The 19121-nt window shown below is 34.0% G+C and overlaps 1 protein-coding gene across 1 annotated transcript in view; it reads right to left on the bottom strand.

Moving 5' to 3' along the window:
- Nucleotides 1–19121, bottom strand: part of ATRNL1 (attractin like 1) — an 845855-nt gene that overhangs the window by 507510 nt on the left and 319224 nt on the right. Inside the window, exon 21 of the mRNA XM_030941431.1 lies at nucleotides 7994–8046. Coding sequence (XP_030797291.1) covers nucleotides 7994–8046 — 53 coding nt within the window. The remainder of the gene's footprint in view (nucleotides 1–7993; nucleotides 8047–19121) is intronic.

Raw genomic sequence — 19121 nt, 5'->3', positions numbered from 1 at the left:
GGGAATAATAAGCACACCCTTCCCATTTGAGTATTACATAAGCTAATACATATAAAAAGCTGAGAACAGTCTAGTACAGTAAGTTTTCAATAAGTGTTAACTAGTATGATCGTTATTTTAAATTCTGGTGGTTGTTCTTTACCAGTTTGGGAAACATTATGTTTTATTTACTAAATGCTAATAATGAGCTATATATCTATAAGAAAAAAAATTCACAATAAGAATACTACGCATGTTATGACCTCTATGACATAAAATCATTCTCAGGACATGATGCAGAGATTTATTTAGAAGGCAGGCAGTCCTTTCAGTAGACCATTCAACATTTTAAACACAAATAAAGAACTATTTACCTCTGGCTCAAGGCAGACACAGCCCCACACTAGGGTACATGGCTTAGTGAGAAAAGTAAGTACAGCATATCAGCTCTCAATCTTGCTCTCAGCTGAGTACCCTTACAAAGGATACACACTACACAACTCAACTTGGGGGACCTGGTGGGAGGTTTATGGACATTTTTATTTCCTTCCTTAAACTTTTTCTTGTATTATTTTTACAATGAGTCTATGATTTTTTTTCCTTTTAGCTATTTTAAATTTTCTTAGAATCATGTTTATTATCCTTCATTTTGGATATGCTTAAAGAGTAAATAACTCTGAAATAAAAATCTAAAAGTACGGGGATATAGGCTTCAGAAAATTTAATAAAAACACTGATGAATCAAAGAACAATGTCAAAATGCCAAAAATGTGACTCATTTATGTCTTGTCAGATACTGTTCAACCCATCATGTCTGCAATCTGTTAAATATAAGAATTTAGATTCTTGGTGTTTATTAAGGTCACTCTGCCCCATTTGCAAAGGAAACAGCCAGATCCTACTTAAATAGCAATTTATATCCAATGGTTAAAAAGTAATATAAAACATTCACTAACAATATGTTCAGTTTAAAACCAGAAAAATATTTTATTCAGTTGTAGAAAACCAGGATAATTCCATTAAATATAAGGGCCAATTCAAGTTTTAATTGGTTTCATTGTTTTCTATGACATACTATTTTAAGTAATTAAACTGACATACTACTTTACTTTAAGTCATCTTTTTCAACTTAAATTTCCTACTCTCAAAATAGGTAGTTTTATTATTACTACAAAATTCCACCATGAACTCTAAATGAAAGAAACTCTAAAAAAAGAAATTCAATATAAAACAGTAATTTTTTAAAGAGTAAAAGATGAAATAAAATGTGTTCAATTACTTGGAAATATATTAAAACACAATAATTAGTGGTGTGAGCATTGCAAATTACATGTATTTAAAGAATTAGCAAATTCCACATTTTGAAATATATCGTCTATATAGCATTTCCATATTTTAAGGTTTTCTTTCTTTCATTTTAAGGTTTTCTGTGTTAAAATTGTTATTACAATTAAAAGAAAGCATTTAAGAAAAAAAAAACAGTAGTACTTTGTGATACTTTCTGACTACTACTTTTTGTATTTACTAAGAATATATTGAGTAATTCAATGTTTACAAGGGCCAAATTAGTTAACACTGAATGTTTTTCCTCCTTTGTGAGGCATCCTTTGGTTTTTGGTTTTAAACTGAACTTTGAAAAAGTACTAAGTAAATAGAGTACAACTGGTGACATATTGCTTTCAATTAAGTTAACACCACATTGCACTCAATTGCTTTAAGTTACAATGTGGACTTGCATCTTAAATTTCGATCTAATCTTGAAAATTAGAATAGTTTCTATTAACATTATTACAAGAGTCATTGTCCTTTTCTTTTTAAAGCATCATTTCCTTTCAAATATTAAGCTTTAAAGGTCTCACAACAATCCCAAGGGTGCCACCTAGTGTTTTATGGTTATGCTTTTGATATTTCTAAAAGAAGGCAGGGGTCCTATATAATCTAGAGAAGAGTTGTCCAATAAGGTCACCCCTAGCCATATGTGGCTATTGACTAGTTGAAAAGTGACTGATTTGAATTAAAATGTGATGTAAGTATGGAATGTAAACTTTGTTTCACACAGTAGTACAAAAAAAGTAAGATATCTCATTAATGATTTAATGACTTTTAAAACTGATTACACATTAAAATGAAAAAAATTTTAGATATGTTAAGCTAAAAAAACTTTTATTAACATTAATTTTACTCATTTTCTATAACTTTTTAAAGGAAGCTACTAGAAAATTTTAAATTACATATGTGGCTCATATTGTATTTGTACTGGACAACATTGATATAGAAGAAAAATTATGTTAGTCTTCAATATAAAAGGGTTAGACATTAGTATATTTGTAATAAACAGAGATTATATAATGTGTTCATAATGGTAACTAGTTACTCCTTTGGCAGATAAAAAAAACTAAAGGCTCAAAAAGATAGAAGAGGAATTTCTAATTTTAAAAAATCAAACAAAAACATATATCCCTATAAAATAAACCCAGGATATTTTAAATAAGAAAAACAAAAATGATGTGGAAAAGCTAGAGAATGAAGACAATTTAAATAACATAGTAATTGCACAGTCTGAGCATCAGTAGGAATAATAATTGCACATGGACTAAAACATGTATGAATCTATAAGTTCATTAGTGACAAAAACTAATTGTCATTTTTTAAAGATATTGAATGAACTTTTTATTTTAAATAAATACATACATGCATAAAAGTAAGTAAAGGGAATAAATAAAAAATACAGGGAAAAACTATAACTTTTATCATGCCTTTCCTATGCGAACTGTAGCAATAAGTAACCAAACAGCTGATAAAAGAAAGTTTGTTTTTACCTAAGTATTCAAAACAAAACATGAAGAAGAAATTGGAATATTATAACTTTTCTTTGCTTTTCTTTCTTCCTTTTTTTTTTTTTTTTTTTTTTTTTTTTTTTTTTTTTGAGTTTCGCTCTTGTTGCCCAGGCTGGAGTGCAATGGCGCGATCGCGGCTCTCCACAACCTCCACCTCCCAGGTTCAAGCAATTCTCCTTCCTCAGCCTCCCATGTAGCTGGGATTACAGGCATGCACTACCACGCCTAGCTAATTTTGTATTTTTAGTAGAGATGGGGTTTCTCCATGTTGGTCAGGCTGGTCTTGAACTCCCCACCTCAGGTGATTCACCCGCCTCAGCCTCCCAAAGTGTTGGGATTACAGGTGTGAGCCACAGTGCCCAGTGGAATATTATATCTTTTCAATCTTGATCAATTAAAATCTAAACACTGAGCATCAGTGTGTGCCAAGAACATAAGAGACACCAATAGACATGATATGGCTCTTCTAGACAAAGAAAACCAAACCATCTACAATTATTATTTTCTCCAAAATCAAATACAAATTTGATTAAGCCTCTGAATCAGGGTTTCTCAACCTCAATAGTGTTGATATTTTTGGGCACATAATTCTTTGTTCTGGGGAGGTTGTCCTTTTCATTGCAGGATATTTACCAGCATCCCTGGCCTCCACCCCTGAGATGTCCATGGCACCCACGTCCCACTCCCCAGTTGTGACAAACAAAAATGCCTCCAAACACTGTCAAACGTGTCATAAAGGGCAAAAATGTCTTAACAAAATTTGGGATTTTATTTGCCACATTCTCAATAAAATTTTTTAAAAATTAAGAATAGCTAAAAAATGTTTTCTGGATTGGAGGAGGGTGAGGATCTGAAAACTACCTATCAAGTACTATGCTTATTACCTGGAAGATGAAATAATCTGCTCACCAAACCTCCACAACATGCAATTTACCTATATAACAGGCTGCACATGCAGCCCTGAACCTAAAATTAAAGTTAAAAAATAAAAATTACTTTAAATTAAGAACATAATTATGTTTTTAAAGATAAAACTGGAATTCATAAATTCTGTAAAAAATAATGATAATTTTAAAATCTTATAGCAAATGTGGGCAAAACAACAGCAAACAGTATATAAGAGAAGAAAATTATTAAACACAAAACCTGAAACTGATGAACTAAAAAACATGATCCACAGAAAAGATAAATAAAACCAAAAGCTGATGTTATGAAATAGCAAAACATAAATAAAAATAACCACCAATTAAAAAGCACTAGACCCAAAAATTTTTGTTGAAATACTTATTTTTTATTTAAAGATTTAACTATTCCCATTTTGAAAGAAGATAAACCATTGTTCCAAATTCATTTTTAAAAGCTATTACCACAATTGCAAATAGAATGGAAATTTTCTTTTTTTTTTTTTTTAAGACGGAGTCTCGCTGTGTCACCCAGGCTGGAGTGCAGTGGTGCAATCTCGGCTCACTGCAAGCTCTGCCTCCCAGGTTCACGACATTCTCCCACCTCAGTCTCCTGAGTAGCTGGGACTACAGGTGCCTGCCACCACACCCGGCTAATTTTGTTTTTGTTTTTTATTTTTAGTAGAGATGGGGTTTCACCACATTAGCCAGGATGGTCTCCATCTCCCGACCTCGTGATCCACCCTTCTCGGCCTCCCAAAGTGCTGGGATTACAGGTGTGAGCCACCGTGCCTGGCCAGAAAATAATTTTAAAAAACTGCAGTCATAGGTCATTTATTTAGAAAAAATAACATACAAAAAAGACAGACCATCTTCATTCATACTAAAAATATTCTAAATTAAAATATAAACAACTAATATTTAGCAGTATCCAAATACTAATATGCCATGACTAAGTTTGGTTTAGCCCAGAATGAAAAGATGTTTAACATGAGAAAATCTACTAATGTAACTTAGTATTTAATAATGTAAAATAAAGTTATTCATGATATAACCTTGTCACAAAATACAATAGGAATTTGCTTAATTTGATACAAGGAATATTCCATAAATTATAATAAACATCCTACCTGATAAGGATATATATTATCATCACTGTTATTCAGACCAGAAATAGAGGTCTCACATCACAATAAGGGGTAAAAATATTGAAAAAGGAATAAAACTGCGCTTCTTTGCATGTAATATAATTAACTGCATTTAAAAATCCAAGCAAATCTACAAACAGAATTTAGTAAGCGTTCACCAAAGTGAATGAATATAAGATCAATATACTAAAACGAATTTTATTTTTATATGTCAAACAGAGTAGAAAACAAAAGTTTGAAAAATACAATTTAAAATAGCAACAAAAAACTGAAAAAAAAGATACATTTTACACACCCAACAAATCATTTTCAAGGCATGAACACATAAAATCAAGTTCAACATTATTAGTCATTTCAGAAATACAAAACAAAACCACAAAATGCCACTACACACAGTCTAGAATGTCTATGATCAAAGAGATAGACAATGCTGTATTGATGAGGACATCAAGGAATGAAATTTCTAGTATCAAAATTTTCTAGTATAAATTCTAAAATGTTACCAACGTTCTGGAAAACATTTGGCAGTTTCTGAAACAGTTAAGCAAAAACTTATCATACAACCAAACTATACACTGCTAGGAATATATCCAAGAAAAATAAAAACATATGTTCACATAAAGACCCTATGAATGTTCATTCACTGCAGCATTTTTCTTAATAGACAAAACCTAGAAAAAATCCCAAAGTCCATGAACTTACGAATGGACAAAAAGATAGTATATTCATACAATATATACCGTTAACTAAATTAAAAATACTAAAATCACGATACTAACAAAGTAAAATAGAAATTTCTGATAATCATATAAATTAAGGCAGGAAATGCACTGGACATAAACACCCATTTCTGATAAAAAAAAAAATGTACAGCAAAGTAGGAATAGAAGGCAATTTCCTTAACCTGATAAAGACAGTTAGCAAAAACCTGCAGGATACTTAATGATAAAAGACTGAATGCTTTCCCTCTTAGATCAGAAACAAGACAAGAATAAATACTTGCATGTTCCACATCTTTTCAACACATTATTAAAGGTGCTAGCTATAGCAATAAGGCAGAAAAAAGAAATAAAACCATCAAGATAGGAAAAGAAGAAATCCAACTGCCATTATTTGCAGAAAACATTGTATGTGTAGAAATTCTGAGAGAATCAACAAAAAATGGTACTAGAAGTAAAATGTGACTTTTGCAAAGCTACAGGATGTAAAACCAATATAAAATCAATTATAAATGCCAGAAACAATCAAAAATGAAATATTTTAAGCTATCATTATCAATAGTGTCACAAATTTAAAATACAGAAGGATAAATCTGACAAAAATGTGAAATGTGTAGTTATAATTACAAAATATTAATAATAAAAATTAAAGAATTGAGAAAAAATAAAAAATATGATAATTCCAGACTCACTACAGTTAACATGCCAATTCTCCCCAAATTCATCGTAAGTTAAACAAAATCACAAAACAAATTATAGCATTTTTTTGAAAATTGAAAGACAGATTCTAAAATTCACTTGCAAATGCAAAAAAAAGGAGTAGTCAAAACAAGTTTGAAAAGGAAGAACAAAGTTGGAGAATAAATACTAACCAATTTCCAAACTTATAAAATCACATTAATTGTAATATCCAGTGTCTGGACTCTTTTCTGTTTGATTAATCTATTTCCTTATATTTATGCTAATGCAGCATATTTACAAACAAGCGTTTTTCAGCAAAGATGCATAGGAATTCATTGGTTAAAGTATAGTCTTTATATAAAGTGTGCTTCAACATTTAAATATTTACGTGGAGAAAAAGAACTTCAATCCATCACCTACTATATATACAAATATTAATTCAAAATGGACCATATACTTAAATAGAAAACTTAAAAATGTAATATTTCTACCAAAACCTCAGGAAAATCATAGTCACCTGTTAGGCTAAGATTTCACAAAAGAACAAACTGATAAGTCAAGCTTCATCTAAATTAAAATCTGTTCTTCAAGAAAACAGTGTTAATAGGGTAAAAAGACAAGTTACCACTAGTAAAAAATATTTGCAAGTCATATATCTGACAAAGGACTTGTATCTAGAATGAAGTATGTGGAAAATTCATTAATATAAAAACAATCTAAAAAGTGGGCAATGGATTTCAACAGACCCTTCATCTAATAAAATATACAGATGGCAAACAGTCCTATGAAAAGATGCTGAACATCATTAGTAATTAGGAAAATGCAAATTAAAATGAGAGTTAGATACCATTCCATACCTATTACAATGGCTAAAACTTGGACTAACTCTGAAAAAGGCTGTGAAATGTGGAAGAACTGAAACTCTCATACACTGCTGATGGGAATGTAAAATGGTACAACCATTTGGGAAACAGCATTTGGCTGTTTCTTTAAAAGTTAAAGATAGGCTGGGCGCAGTGGCTCGCATCTGTAATCCCAACACTTTGGGAGGCCGAGGCAGGCAGATCATGAGGTCAGGAGTTCAAGACCAGCCTGACCAACATGGCAAAACCCCATCTCTACTAAAAATACAAAAATTAGCTGGGCGTGGTGGCAGGCTCATTTAATGCCAGCTACTCAGGAGGCTAAGGCAGGAGAATCACTTGAACCTGAGAGGCAGAGGTTGCAGTGAGCTGAGATCGTGCCATTGCACTCCAGCCTGGGTGACAAGAGCAAGACTCCGTCTCAGAAAACAAAACAAAAGTTAAATGTATACCTGCCATATAATCAGTACCCAATGAAAGTATCTGTTGGTACAAAATCAGTGCAGCCTTTTAGTAATGCCCAAAATTCTGCAAAATATCTATTATAAAATTCAAGTTCTTCAAAAATCCGTCATAATGAAAAAGATTACATTAAAATCACATGAGTTTACTCAAGTTCTATACTTTGTTCTATGTTCAGAATAAAATCTATTGCTATTTCACTGTTCAGAGTAGAAAAAAGTGCACCAAATATAATTAAGATAATATATTTCTTAGCAATACACATGAAAGTTGTATTATAAAATTTAAGAAACAGAAATTGCAAGATATTAATGACAATTTTAGTTATTTAAGATGACCTTTATTATTTGAAACTAATAGTATGTACCAATTATTTAAAATGAAGAATATACAAATACTTACAATAACATGTTCCTCTAAGTGGATTACCAACATAGCGATTTTCAGAGTCACATCTGCAGAAACACAAAAACTCATTTACTATTAAACAATGCAATTCAAAAGCCTCATGTTTTTCTTCAAGCAAAAAAGTATTTATATTCTACATCAAAACATACTTAAAACTATACCATTATTTGAAATTTCAAAAACATATCTTTGAAAGATGTGTTTGAAATCTGAATTAATTGTAGAAAGCTTTATATATGAGAAAAAGTGAGAGATGAAATAGTGAAGAAAAAGAAAAACATACATGATAGGCATATAAGGAATGTTAAAAGGCAGATGAAATATAATTATGAGCTTTGGGATATGTATCCTGCCTTAATAAAGAGAAGAAGTGAAAGTCTGAAATAAGATAGAGATATTTTTAGGTAGAAGAAAATTCAGGGAATTCATAAATCCACATTATTTTCACACTTGTGGTTTTTTTTTTTTTTTGAAATTAACATATTTTCTCCAGTTTCTCCACCAATTAATCTGTATTTTTTTTTTTTTTTTTTTTTTTTTTTTTTAGAGACGGAGTCTCGCTCTGTCACCCAGGCTGGAGTGCAGTGGCCGGATCTCAGCTCACTGCAAGCTCCGCCTCCTGGGTTCACGCCATTCTCCTGCCTCAGCCTCCCAAGTAGCTGGGACTACAGGCACCCGCCACCTCGCCCGGCTAGTTTTTTGTATTTTTTAGTAGAGACGGGGCTTCACTGTGTTAGCCAGGATGGTCTCGATCTCCTGACCTCGTGATCCGCCCGTCTCGGCCTCCCAAAGTGCTGGGATTACAGGCTTGAGTCACTGTGCCCGGCCAATCTGTATTTTAAAAACAGATCTCCTCCAGTAAATAATGGGAAAAAAAGATTTCCCTAATTAATCCAAACAAAATTGAATAATATAGATTAAATTCAGGAGCTCAAACTTTGAATTCACATAAACATATTTTTAAAAAGTGAAAGAACATATGAGCATTCATACTCATGTACTCTTATGTTTAATACATAAAAATATAGTTAACTATAGTGGTGGGAGAAAATCATAAGTATTTTCAAAATTTTTCAAGTTCACAAAACCTTGTTTGCCAAATAAAATTGACAATGTCTAATACAGATATAGCATGGTTTTACATAATGGTATTGCTTGGAACATCCTCCAAAATAAATTATTATAAAATTTATGCACCAGGGTAACTTAATGAAGTGACTTAATATTTAAATAATAAAAATTATATTTGCATATAGTTTAAACAATTATTTCATAAATATTATATATAAATATGTTACATATATTTCAACTCTAGTTAAAAGTTTAAAGAGGTAAAAGTCTAAAATGTCTTCAGTTTTTCAGAAGAGTTCATAAGAACAGAGGAATAGTAGAATACATATATATAATGAAGAGTCAAACAGTGAAAAATTAGACGCTAAATAATCAGATTACATTCCCAATGCATTTTTCAACCATGTGCTAGCTAGTTTTTATATTCATGGAAAAAAAAGAGTTGAAGAGTAAATTTTACTGTATATTAATTATAAAATTAAAGTCAAAATATGATAATCCTTGAAAACACTAACTTGGAAAAAAAGGACTCTATGAAACAAAGGAAGTTTGGGTGTTAGGTTTTCTGTGACATTTCCGAACACCACTTTTAAGATTTTGTCATTGATGGTAGTTTTCTAGTTTTAGAAATAAGCAATAAAGCACCAGAAAGTGTGATTCCTATCGAACTGTAACTTTGTATAAATTGATGACCAATCTCTCCCCATTCCACCCTCCCCATACCCTCCCAAGCCTTTCAAAATCCTCCACAGCCTCTCATAACCACAATTCTACATTCAACTTCTGTGAGATCTTATAACCACATTTCTACTCTCAACTTCTATGAGATCAGTCCTTTTAGATTTTACATATAAGTGAGATCATGTAGTATTTGTTCTTCTGTGCTTGACTTATTTCACATAATATAATGTCCTCTAGGTTTGTCCATGTTGTGTTCCAAATGACAGGATTTCATTATTTTTTATGGATAAAATACATTCCAAAAATATATCACATATATTTATCCATTCATCTCTTGATAGAGACTCAGATTGATTCCATATCTTGGCTACTGTGCATAGTGCTGCAATAAAAAGAGTACAGATACATCTCCAAAATACGAATTTCAATTCCTTTGGATAAATATCCAGTAGTGAGATTATCAGATCATATTTTTGTTCTATTTTTAATTTTTTGAGAAACTTCCATACTGTTCTCCACAAACAGCTGTATTAATGTGCATTTCCATCAACGGTGGATAGAAGATCCTCTTTCTCCATAACTTCACCAGTTTTGTTATTTTTTGTCTTTTTCATAATAGCCATTCTAACTAGCGTGAGGTGATAACTCATCATGATTTTGATTTGCATTTTCCTAGTGATCAGTGACGCTGAGTTTTTTCTTCTTATATCAGTGAGCCATTGGTATGTCTTCTTTTGAGAAATGTCTATTCAGATCTTTTATCTACTCTTTACTATTTGTGGGTTTTTTTGCTATTGAGTTGTTTGGGTTCCCAATATAAGGGATATTAATCCCTTGTCAGATGCATAGTTTGCAAATATTTTCTCCCATTCTATAGGTTGTCTCTTTGCTCTGCTGATTATTTCCTTTGCTGCGCAGAAGCTTTTATTTTAATGTAATCCCATTTCTCTATTTTTGCTTTTGTTGCCTGTGGTTTTGAGGTCTTTTCCAAAACAAACAAACAAAAACCTTCCCCAGAGAAATGTAATAAAGTATTACCTCTGTGTTCTCTTCTAGTAGTCTCACAGTTATAGGACTTACATTTAAATCTTTAATCCATTTTGATTTGATTTTTTTAAGCGGTGACAGATGGGGTCTAGTTTCATTCTCCTTAATGAAACTTTTCCCCAGCATCATTTTTTAAAGAAACAATGATCTCCCTAATGTGTATTCTTGGCACTTTTGCCAAAAATCAGATGGCTATACATGCATGTATTTATTTCTGGGTTCTTTATTCTGTTTCATTAGTTTATGTGTCTTTTTAAATTTTTAATTTTGTTTGTTTGTTTTTGAGACAGAGTCTTGTTCTGTTGCCCAGGCTGGAATATAGTGGTGCAGTCTCAGCTCACTGCAGCCTCTACCTCCTGAGCTCAGGTGATTCTCTCACGTTAGCCTCCCTAGTAGCTGGAACTACACACCACCACATCCAGCTAGCTTTTTGTATTTTTATTAGAGATAGGGTTTTGCAGTGTTGGCCAGGCTGGTCTCGAACTCATGAACTCAAGCAATTTACCCACCTCAGCCTCCCAAAGTGCTGGGATTACAGTTTTGAGCCACCGCACCTGGCCAATTTTTACCTTTTAATGTTTATGGGTACATAGTAAGTGTGTTTATGTATGGGGTACATGAGATATTTTGATACAGGCATACACTGTATAATAATGACATCAGGGTAAGAGGGACATCCATCACCTCAAGGAGTTATCATTTCTTTTTTCACAAACTTTGCAATTACACTGTTTTAGTTACTGTAAAATGTACAATAAATTATTGTTTCATATCATTTTTCTTAACTTTTATTTTAGGTTATATTAGAAGTACATGAGCAGGTTTGTTACATAGGTAAATTGTGTGTCACAGAGGTTTGGGGTACAGATTATTTCACCACCCAGGTAATAAGCATAATTGATAGGTGTTTTTTCTAACTTCACCCTCCTCCCTTCCTCCACTCCCTAGTAGGCACTTGTGTCTGTTGTTCCCTTCTTTATGTTCATAGGTACACAAAGTTTAGCTCCAACTAAAAAGTGAGAACATGCAGTAGTACTTGGTTTTGTGTTTCAGTGTTAGTTCACTTAAGATAATGGCCTTAAGCTCCATCCATGTTGCTGCCAAAAACATGATCTTGTTCTTTTTCATAGCTGCATAGTGTTCCATTGCTGGCTCAAATGGTAACTCTGCTCTGAGTTCTTTGAGAAATTGCTAAACTGCTTTCCACAGTGGCCAAACTAATTTACATTCCCACCAGCAATGTATAAGGTTCCCTTTTCTCTGCAACCTTGCCAGCATCTGTTATGTTTTTTTTTAATAACTTCCATTCTGACTGGTGTGAGATGGTATCATATTGTGGTTTTGATTTACATTTCTCTAATGGTTAGTGGTGTTGAGCATTTTTTCACCTGCTTGTTGGACACATGCATGGCTTCTTCTGAAAAGTGTGTGTTCATGTACTTTGCTCACTTTTTAATGGGGTGGATCATTTTTTGCTTGTTGATTTAACTTCCGTACAGATTCTAGATATTAGATCCTTGTGGGATGCATAGTTTGCAAATATTTTCTCCTATTTTGTAGCGTGTCCGTTTACTCTGCTGGTAGTTTCTTTTGCCATGCAGAAGCTCTTCTGCTTAATTAGGTGCCATTTGTCAATTTTCTTTGTTGTTGCAATTGCTTTTGGCATATTCGTCATGAAATCTTTGCCAGGTCCTACATCCAGAATGGTATCTAGGTTATCTTTCAGGGTTTTTATAGTTTGGGGTCTTACATTTAAGTCTTTAATCCATCTTGAGTTGACTTTTTATATGGTGTAAGAAAGGGGTCCAGTTTCAATCTTCTGCATATGGCTAGCCAGGTTATTACAGCACCATTTATTGAATAGGGAGTCCTTTCATCACTACTTGTTTTTGACAACCTCATTGAAGACTAGATAGTTGCACATGCACAGTATTATTTATTGGCTCTCTATTCTGATCCATTGGGCTATGTGTCTGTCTTTGTATACATACCATCCTATTTTGGTTACCACAGCCTTGTAATATAGTTTGAAGTCAATTAACATGATACCCCCATGTTTTATTTATATACCCCAAAAGGCTTTATTCTTTTTGTTTATGATTACCTTGGCTACTTGAGTTCTTTTCTGATTCCATATGAATTTTAAAATAGTTTTTCTAATTATGTAAAGAATGTCATAGTTTGATAGGAATGCCATCACCCTGTCTTGGTTACTCTTGCCTTGTAGTATATATATATATATATATATATATATATATATATATTTTTTTTTTTTTTTTTTTTTTTTTTTTTTTGAGACAGAGTCTTGCTCTGTCACCCAGGCTGGAGTGCAGTGGCCGGATCTCAGCTCACTGCAAGCTCCGCCTCCCGGGTTCACGCCATTCTCCTGCCTCAGCCTCCCGAGTAGCTGGGACTACAGGCGCCCGCCACCTCGCCCGGCTAGTTTTTTGTATTTTTAGTAGAGACGGGGTTTCACCATGTTAGCCAGGATGGTCTCGATCTCCTGACCTCGCGATCCGCCCGTCTCGGCCTCCCAAAGTGCTGGGATTACAGGCTTGAGCCACCGCGCCCGGCCGCCTTGTAGTATATTTTGAAGTCACGTAGTGTAATGCCTCCATTTTATTCCTTCAGCTGAAGATTGTTTTGGCCATTTGGGGTCTTTTTTGGTTCCATATGAATTTCAGAATTGTTTTTTCTATTTCTGTGAAGAATGTCACTTATATTATTATAGAAATTGCACTGATTCTGTAGAATCTTTGGGTAGTGTATGTATTTTTAAAACATTAATTCTTTCAATCTTTGAACACAGAATGTCTTTCCACTAATTTGTCTCATCTTCAACTCCTTTAATCAATGTTTTACAGTTTTCATTGTAGAGAGCTTTTACCTCCTTGACTAAATCTATGCCTATGTAATTTTTTAAGTATTTTGGAAATTTTTAAGATATTTTAGGTGAAATAGCTCTCTTAATTTCTTTTTCAAATAGTTTTCTATTGACATATAGAAATGTTACTAAATTAGTTCCAGCTACTGGGGAGGCTGAGGCAGGAGAATGCCATGAACCCAGGAGGCAGAGTTTGCAGTGAGCCGAGATCACACCACTGCACTCCAGCCTGGGCGATAGAGCGAGACTCTGTCCCAAAAAAAAAAAGAAAAAGAAAAAGAAATGCTACTAAATTCTGCACATGTATTTTGTATCCTGCAACTTCACTGAATTCATGTGTCAGTGAAACTTGTACGGTTTTCTATATATAAGATCATGTCAACAGTAAACAAACATGAACAATCGGAATTTCTCCTTTCTAATTTGGATGTCCTTTCTTTCCTTCTCTTTCCTAATTGCCCTTGCTAGGAATTCTAGTGCTATGTTGAACAGAAGTAGTTAAAGTGGGCATCATTGTATTGCTTCAGCATTCAAAGGGAAAGCTTTCAATTTTTCCCTGTTTCGTATGATGTTAGCTGTGGATGCATATATGTGCATATATGTTGAGGTGTGTTCCCTCTAAGCCTAATTTTTCAGGAGTTTTATCATGGAGGAATGTTAAATTTTATCAAATTCTTTTTAGGCATCTATTGACATGATCCTATGGTTTTTGTCCTTCATCCTAGTAATGGAATGCAACACATTTATTGATTTTTGTGTGTTGAACTGTACTTGCATTACTGGGATGAATTTCACTTAATCATGGTCAATGATACTATGATATGTTGTTGGATTCAGTTTGGAGTACTGTATTATGGGTTTTTGCATCTATATCCATCAGGGATATTGGCCTGTAGTTTTATTTTACACTTTTGTCCTTGTCTGGTTTTGTTATCAGGGTAATGCTGGCCTAATAGAATGAGTTTGGAAAAATGCCCTCTACTTCAATTTTTTGGAATAGTTTGATAAGAATTGGTATGAGTTCATTTTTAAATATTTGCTAGAATTTAGCAATGAAGTAATCAGGTCCTGGACTTTTTTTGATAGGAGTCTTTCTTTTACTGATTCAATCTTGTTTCTCATTATTGGCCTGTCCAGGTTTTCTATTTCTTCATGATCCAATCTTGGTAAGATAAGCGATAAGAAATTTATTCATTTCTTCTAAGTTTTCAAATTTGTTCGTCTATCATTGCTCATTATAGTTTCTAATAATCCTTTGTATTGCTGTGGTATCTCAGTTGTGATGTCTCCTTTTTCATCTTTGATTTTATTCATTTGAGTCATTCCTCTTTTTTTCTTAGGCTAGCTAAAGGTTTGTCAATTTCGTTTCTTATTTCAAAAACCAACTCGTCATTTTCCTGATGCTTTGTATTTTTTTTATTCTCTATTTCCTTTATTTCTTCTCTGTTATTTATTATTTCTTTCCTTCTCATAATTTTGGGCTTAGATCATTCTTGTTTTCTAGGTCTTTGAGATACATTAGGCTGTTTGAGATATTTCTACTTTTTCAAATAGGTGATTATTGCTACGAACTTTCCTCTAAAAACTGTTTTTGCTATATCCCATAAGTTTTGATATGTTGTATTTCCATTTTGATTTTTCTCAAGAAATGTTTTAATTTGTTTTTTAATTTCTTCATTGACTTGTGTAATCTCCATGTACATATACAGTTTCAGAAGTTCCTCCTGTTATTGGTTTTTGTTTTATTCCACAGTGTTCAGAAATAAAATACTCGATGTACTTTGATTTTTAAAAATTTGAGGCCAGGCACCATGGCTCATGCCTGTAATCCCAGCACTTTGGGAGGCTGAAGCAGGTGGATCACCTGAGATCAGGAGTTCAAGACCAGCCTGGCCAAAATGGTGAAACCCCATCTCTACTAAAAATACAAAAATTAGCGAGGCATGGTGGCAGGCACCTGTAATCACAGCAACTCAGGAGGCTGAGGCAGGAGAATTGCTGGAACCTGGGAGGCGGAGGTTGCACTGAGCCGAGATCGCACCACTGCATTCCAGCCTGGGTGACAACAGTGAGACTCCATCTCAAAAAAAAAAATGTTAAGACATGTTTTGTGGCCTTACATATAATCTATCCTACAGAATGTTACATGTGCTGTTGAGAAGACCGTGCCTTCTGCGGCTGCTAGACGGAATGCTCTATAAATATCTGTTAGGTCCATTTGGTCAAGAGTGTTGTCAGACACTGAAGTTTCTTTATTGATTTTCTGTCTGGATGATCTGCACATTGCTGAAAGTGGAGTGTTGAAGTCCCCTACTATTATTGTATTACAGTCTATCTCTCCTTTTAAATCTATTAATATTTACTTTATATATATATGTCCTCTGCTAGTGGGTACATATATGTTTATAATTGTATCTGCTTGCTGCATTGACCCCTGCTATTATTATATAATGGCCTTGTCTCTTTTTACAGTTTTTAACTTAAAGACTATTTTTTTTCATATAATTACAGCTACTTCTGTTCTTTTTGCGGTTCCATTTCCATGAAATAGCTTTTCCCATCTGTTTACTTTCAATCTATGCATGTTGTTTTATAGGTAAGTCTCCTGTAGGCAGCATAGTTTGATCATATTTTTCTATCCATTCAGCCTCTCTTTTAACTGAATAATTTAAACCATTTATATTCAAGGTAGTTATTGATAGGTAAGGGATGACTATCACGATTGTGTAACTTGTTTTCTAGTTGTCTAGATATTTTTTTCCCTTTTTTCCTCTCTTAAAGGCTTCCTTTGGGGTTATGTGATTCTCTCTAGTAATGTGTTTTATTCCTCGCTTTTTTAGTGTTATCTATTGTAGCTTTTAGCTTTTTCATTATCATGAGACTCACAAAAACATCTTATAGTCATAATAAGTTATTTTAAACCAATAAAAACTTAACTTTGATTGAAAAGGAAAGAAGAAAACAACAAAAAATCGTATATTTTAACTCATTATCCCTCCATGTTTTGAATTTGATGTCACAGCTTACATTTTTCATATTGTCTATCTCTTAACAAATTATCGTAGTTTTTATAGTTTTGTTGTTTGTTCTTTATACAAAGATAAATGTGGTTCATACAACACAATTACAGTATTAGCCTAACAATCAATGTAAGTATTCTTTAACTTTGAAGAGCTCTCTTTAGCATTTCTTGCAGAATTGGTCTGGTAGCCATTAATTCCCTCAGCTTTTGTTTGTCTGCAGAAGTCTTTCTCTCCTTCATTTTTAAAATACACCTTTTCTGCCTATAGTATTCGTGGTTGGCAGGTATTTTCCTTCCACATTCTAAATACACTGTCACATTTCCTCCTGCCCTGAAAGGTTTCTGCTGAGAAATTTGCTGCCAGTTATATCAGATCTCTCTTTTGTGTTTTTTGGTTCTTTTTTCTCACTTCTTTCTGGACCCTCTCTTAGTCACTGATCTTTGTGAGTTTAATTGTGACATGCCTTGTGGTATTCTTATTTGGATTGAATCTGGTGACCTTTGACCTTGCTATAATTGGGTATTCACATCTTTCCCCAGCTTGAAAAGTTTCCTGTTACTATTTTTAACAAGCTTTTGGCCCCTTTGTCTCTCAACTCCTTCTTGAATTCTAATAACACAAATGTGCTATTTTGATACTGTCCCATAGATCTGGTAAGCTTTCTTTGGCCATTTTCATTCTTTTGGTTCTTTCACCTCTGACTATGTTCTCAAATAGCCTACCTTTGAACTCACTAATTCTTTCTTTTGTTTGATCTATTGTGCTGAAGATGCTCTCTATTCCATTTTTATTTCATTCATTGTATTTTATTTCACTCATTCATTTCATTCACCTCCAGGATTTCCATTTGTTTTTTATTATTAATATTTCAATCTCTTAAGTTTCTTTCATGTATTTCTGATTGCTTCTCTGAATTTTACTGAAGTTTAAGCTTCAGTAAATTTATTAACTTTCTAAAAACAGCTATTTTGAATTATTTGTCTGAAAGACCACATGTCTCCATCACCTTAAGGCCAATCTCTGGCACCTTATTTTGTCTGTTTGGTGAGATCAGATTTCCCTGAATGATCTTGATACTTATGGACATGCAACAATGTGTGTGCACTGAGAGATCAGGTGTTTATTCCAGTCTTCCCAGTCTAGCTTTGTTTTTGCTCATCCTTCTTCAGGGAGTTCCAGAGTTTCTAAGGGGACTGACTGTTGTGTTCCCTGAGCCCATGACCACTGCAACTCCCTAAACACCAGAGGGCAGTCTAAGCCCAGATCTGCCACAAGTCTCAGGAGGGCTCCAATGTTGGCAGGGCTCTCCAGGGCAGATGGACCTAGGGAAGATCCGAGGAGGGTAACTGGGCTGTATGGGAAAGCTGGCCAGGAAACCTAGCCCAGAAGACTATCCCAGTGTCCCAGACAATCATGCCTCCCAGGAGGTCTCTGAACAGGTGAGATATGTCACCAACTGCAGCAGGAGGGGCCAAATCTGAGGCTGGGTCCCCTCAGGATCTACTGTGGGACAAAGGCTGGATAGCCCACCTCAATTCCTCAGATGGTTGCACGTCTCCTAGCAGGTCACTGCACAGATATGATAGTTACCTGACTACAGTGGGAGAACTGGGGGTGAGACTGGATCCCTCAGGATATGCTGTGAGATGACAACATGGGATCTACTAAAAGATAAGTTTGGCAAGCCTATCAAGGAGGCTCAGACTCACAGTCTGCAGGATATGGGCAAGTCTCCCTCTGGGGTTTTGTGTGAGCAGTTCTGTGTTGAGAATTCAACTGAAGAGGGCAGGAGTCAAGCCACAGGACTACTTCTAGGTTCACTGCTGAGACTGATATCAGTGGTCTCTTAACACTAATATAGACGATTCCTCCTAGACCCCTTAGAAGATGATTTTAGTTGCGGGTTCAAGGCCAAACAGGGCTGTAGTCAAATCCCTTGGGGGATCAGGGCCATTTCTGGGCTTGAACCTGGAAGCAAAATTAATGCATCTGTCACCTGGGTGCCAGTCCGCATTCTCAAAACAACCCTCTTGGGCCTTGGACTCCACTGGGCTTTCACACCCTCCTGCCTGACTCCTGAGGCTCCTGCCAGTGACTTTTGTCAGTAGATGGGTGCAGAGTTCTTGTCGTTGTGAGGAAATATTAGCAGGTTATCTCCTATTCTGCCATCTTGCTGGCATCACTCTCCCTCAAGTGTTTTCAAAGTGATAATACCGACTTTAAAAGCTAAAGGATACAAACTCATTTCTCTAATATGCAAGTTATAATATTTTCTCTTTTGTTAACAATATTGGGTTTATTCAAATTATATAATCTTATATTGAACTGAAAATTACTATAATAGATTTACTTTCAACACAGTATAAGTTTTACAAAGGAGTGGTTGAAATTTTATTTTCTCTAAACTACAAATTTC

This window comes from Rhinopithecus roxellana, chromosome 11, assembly GCF_007565055.1.
Source record: "Rhinopithecus roxellana isolate Shanxi Qingling chromosome 11, ASM756505v1, whole genome shotgun sequence".
NCBI classification, from domain to species: Eukaryota; Metazoa; Chordata; class Mammalia; order Primates; family Cercopithecidae; genus Rhinopithecus; species Rhinopithecus roxellana.
This window is presented reverse-complemented; position numbering and strand designations above follow the sequence as displayed.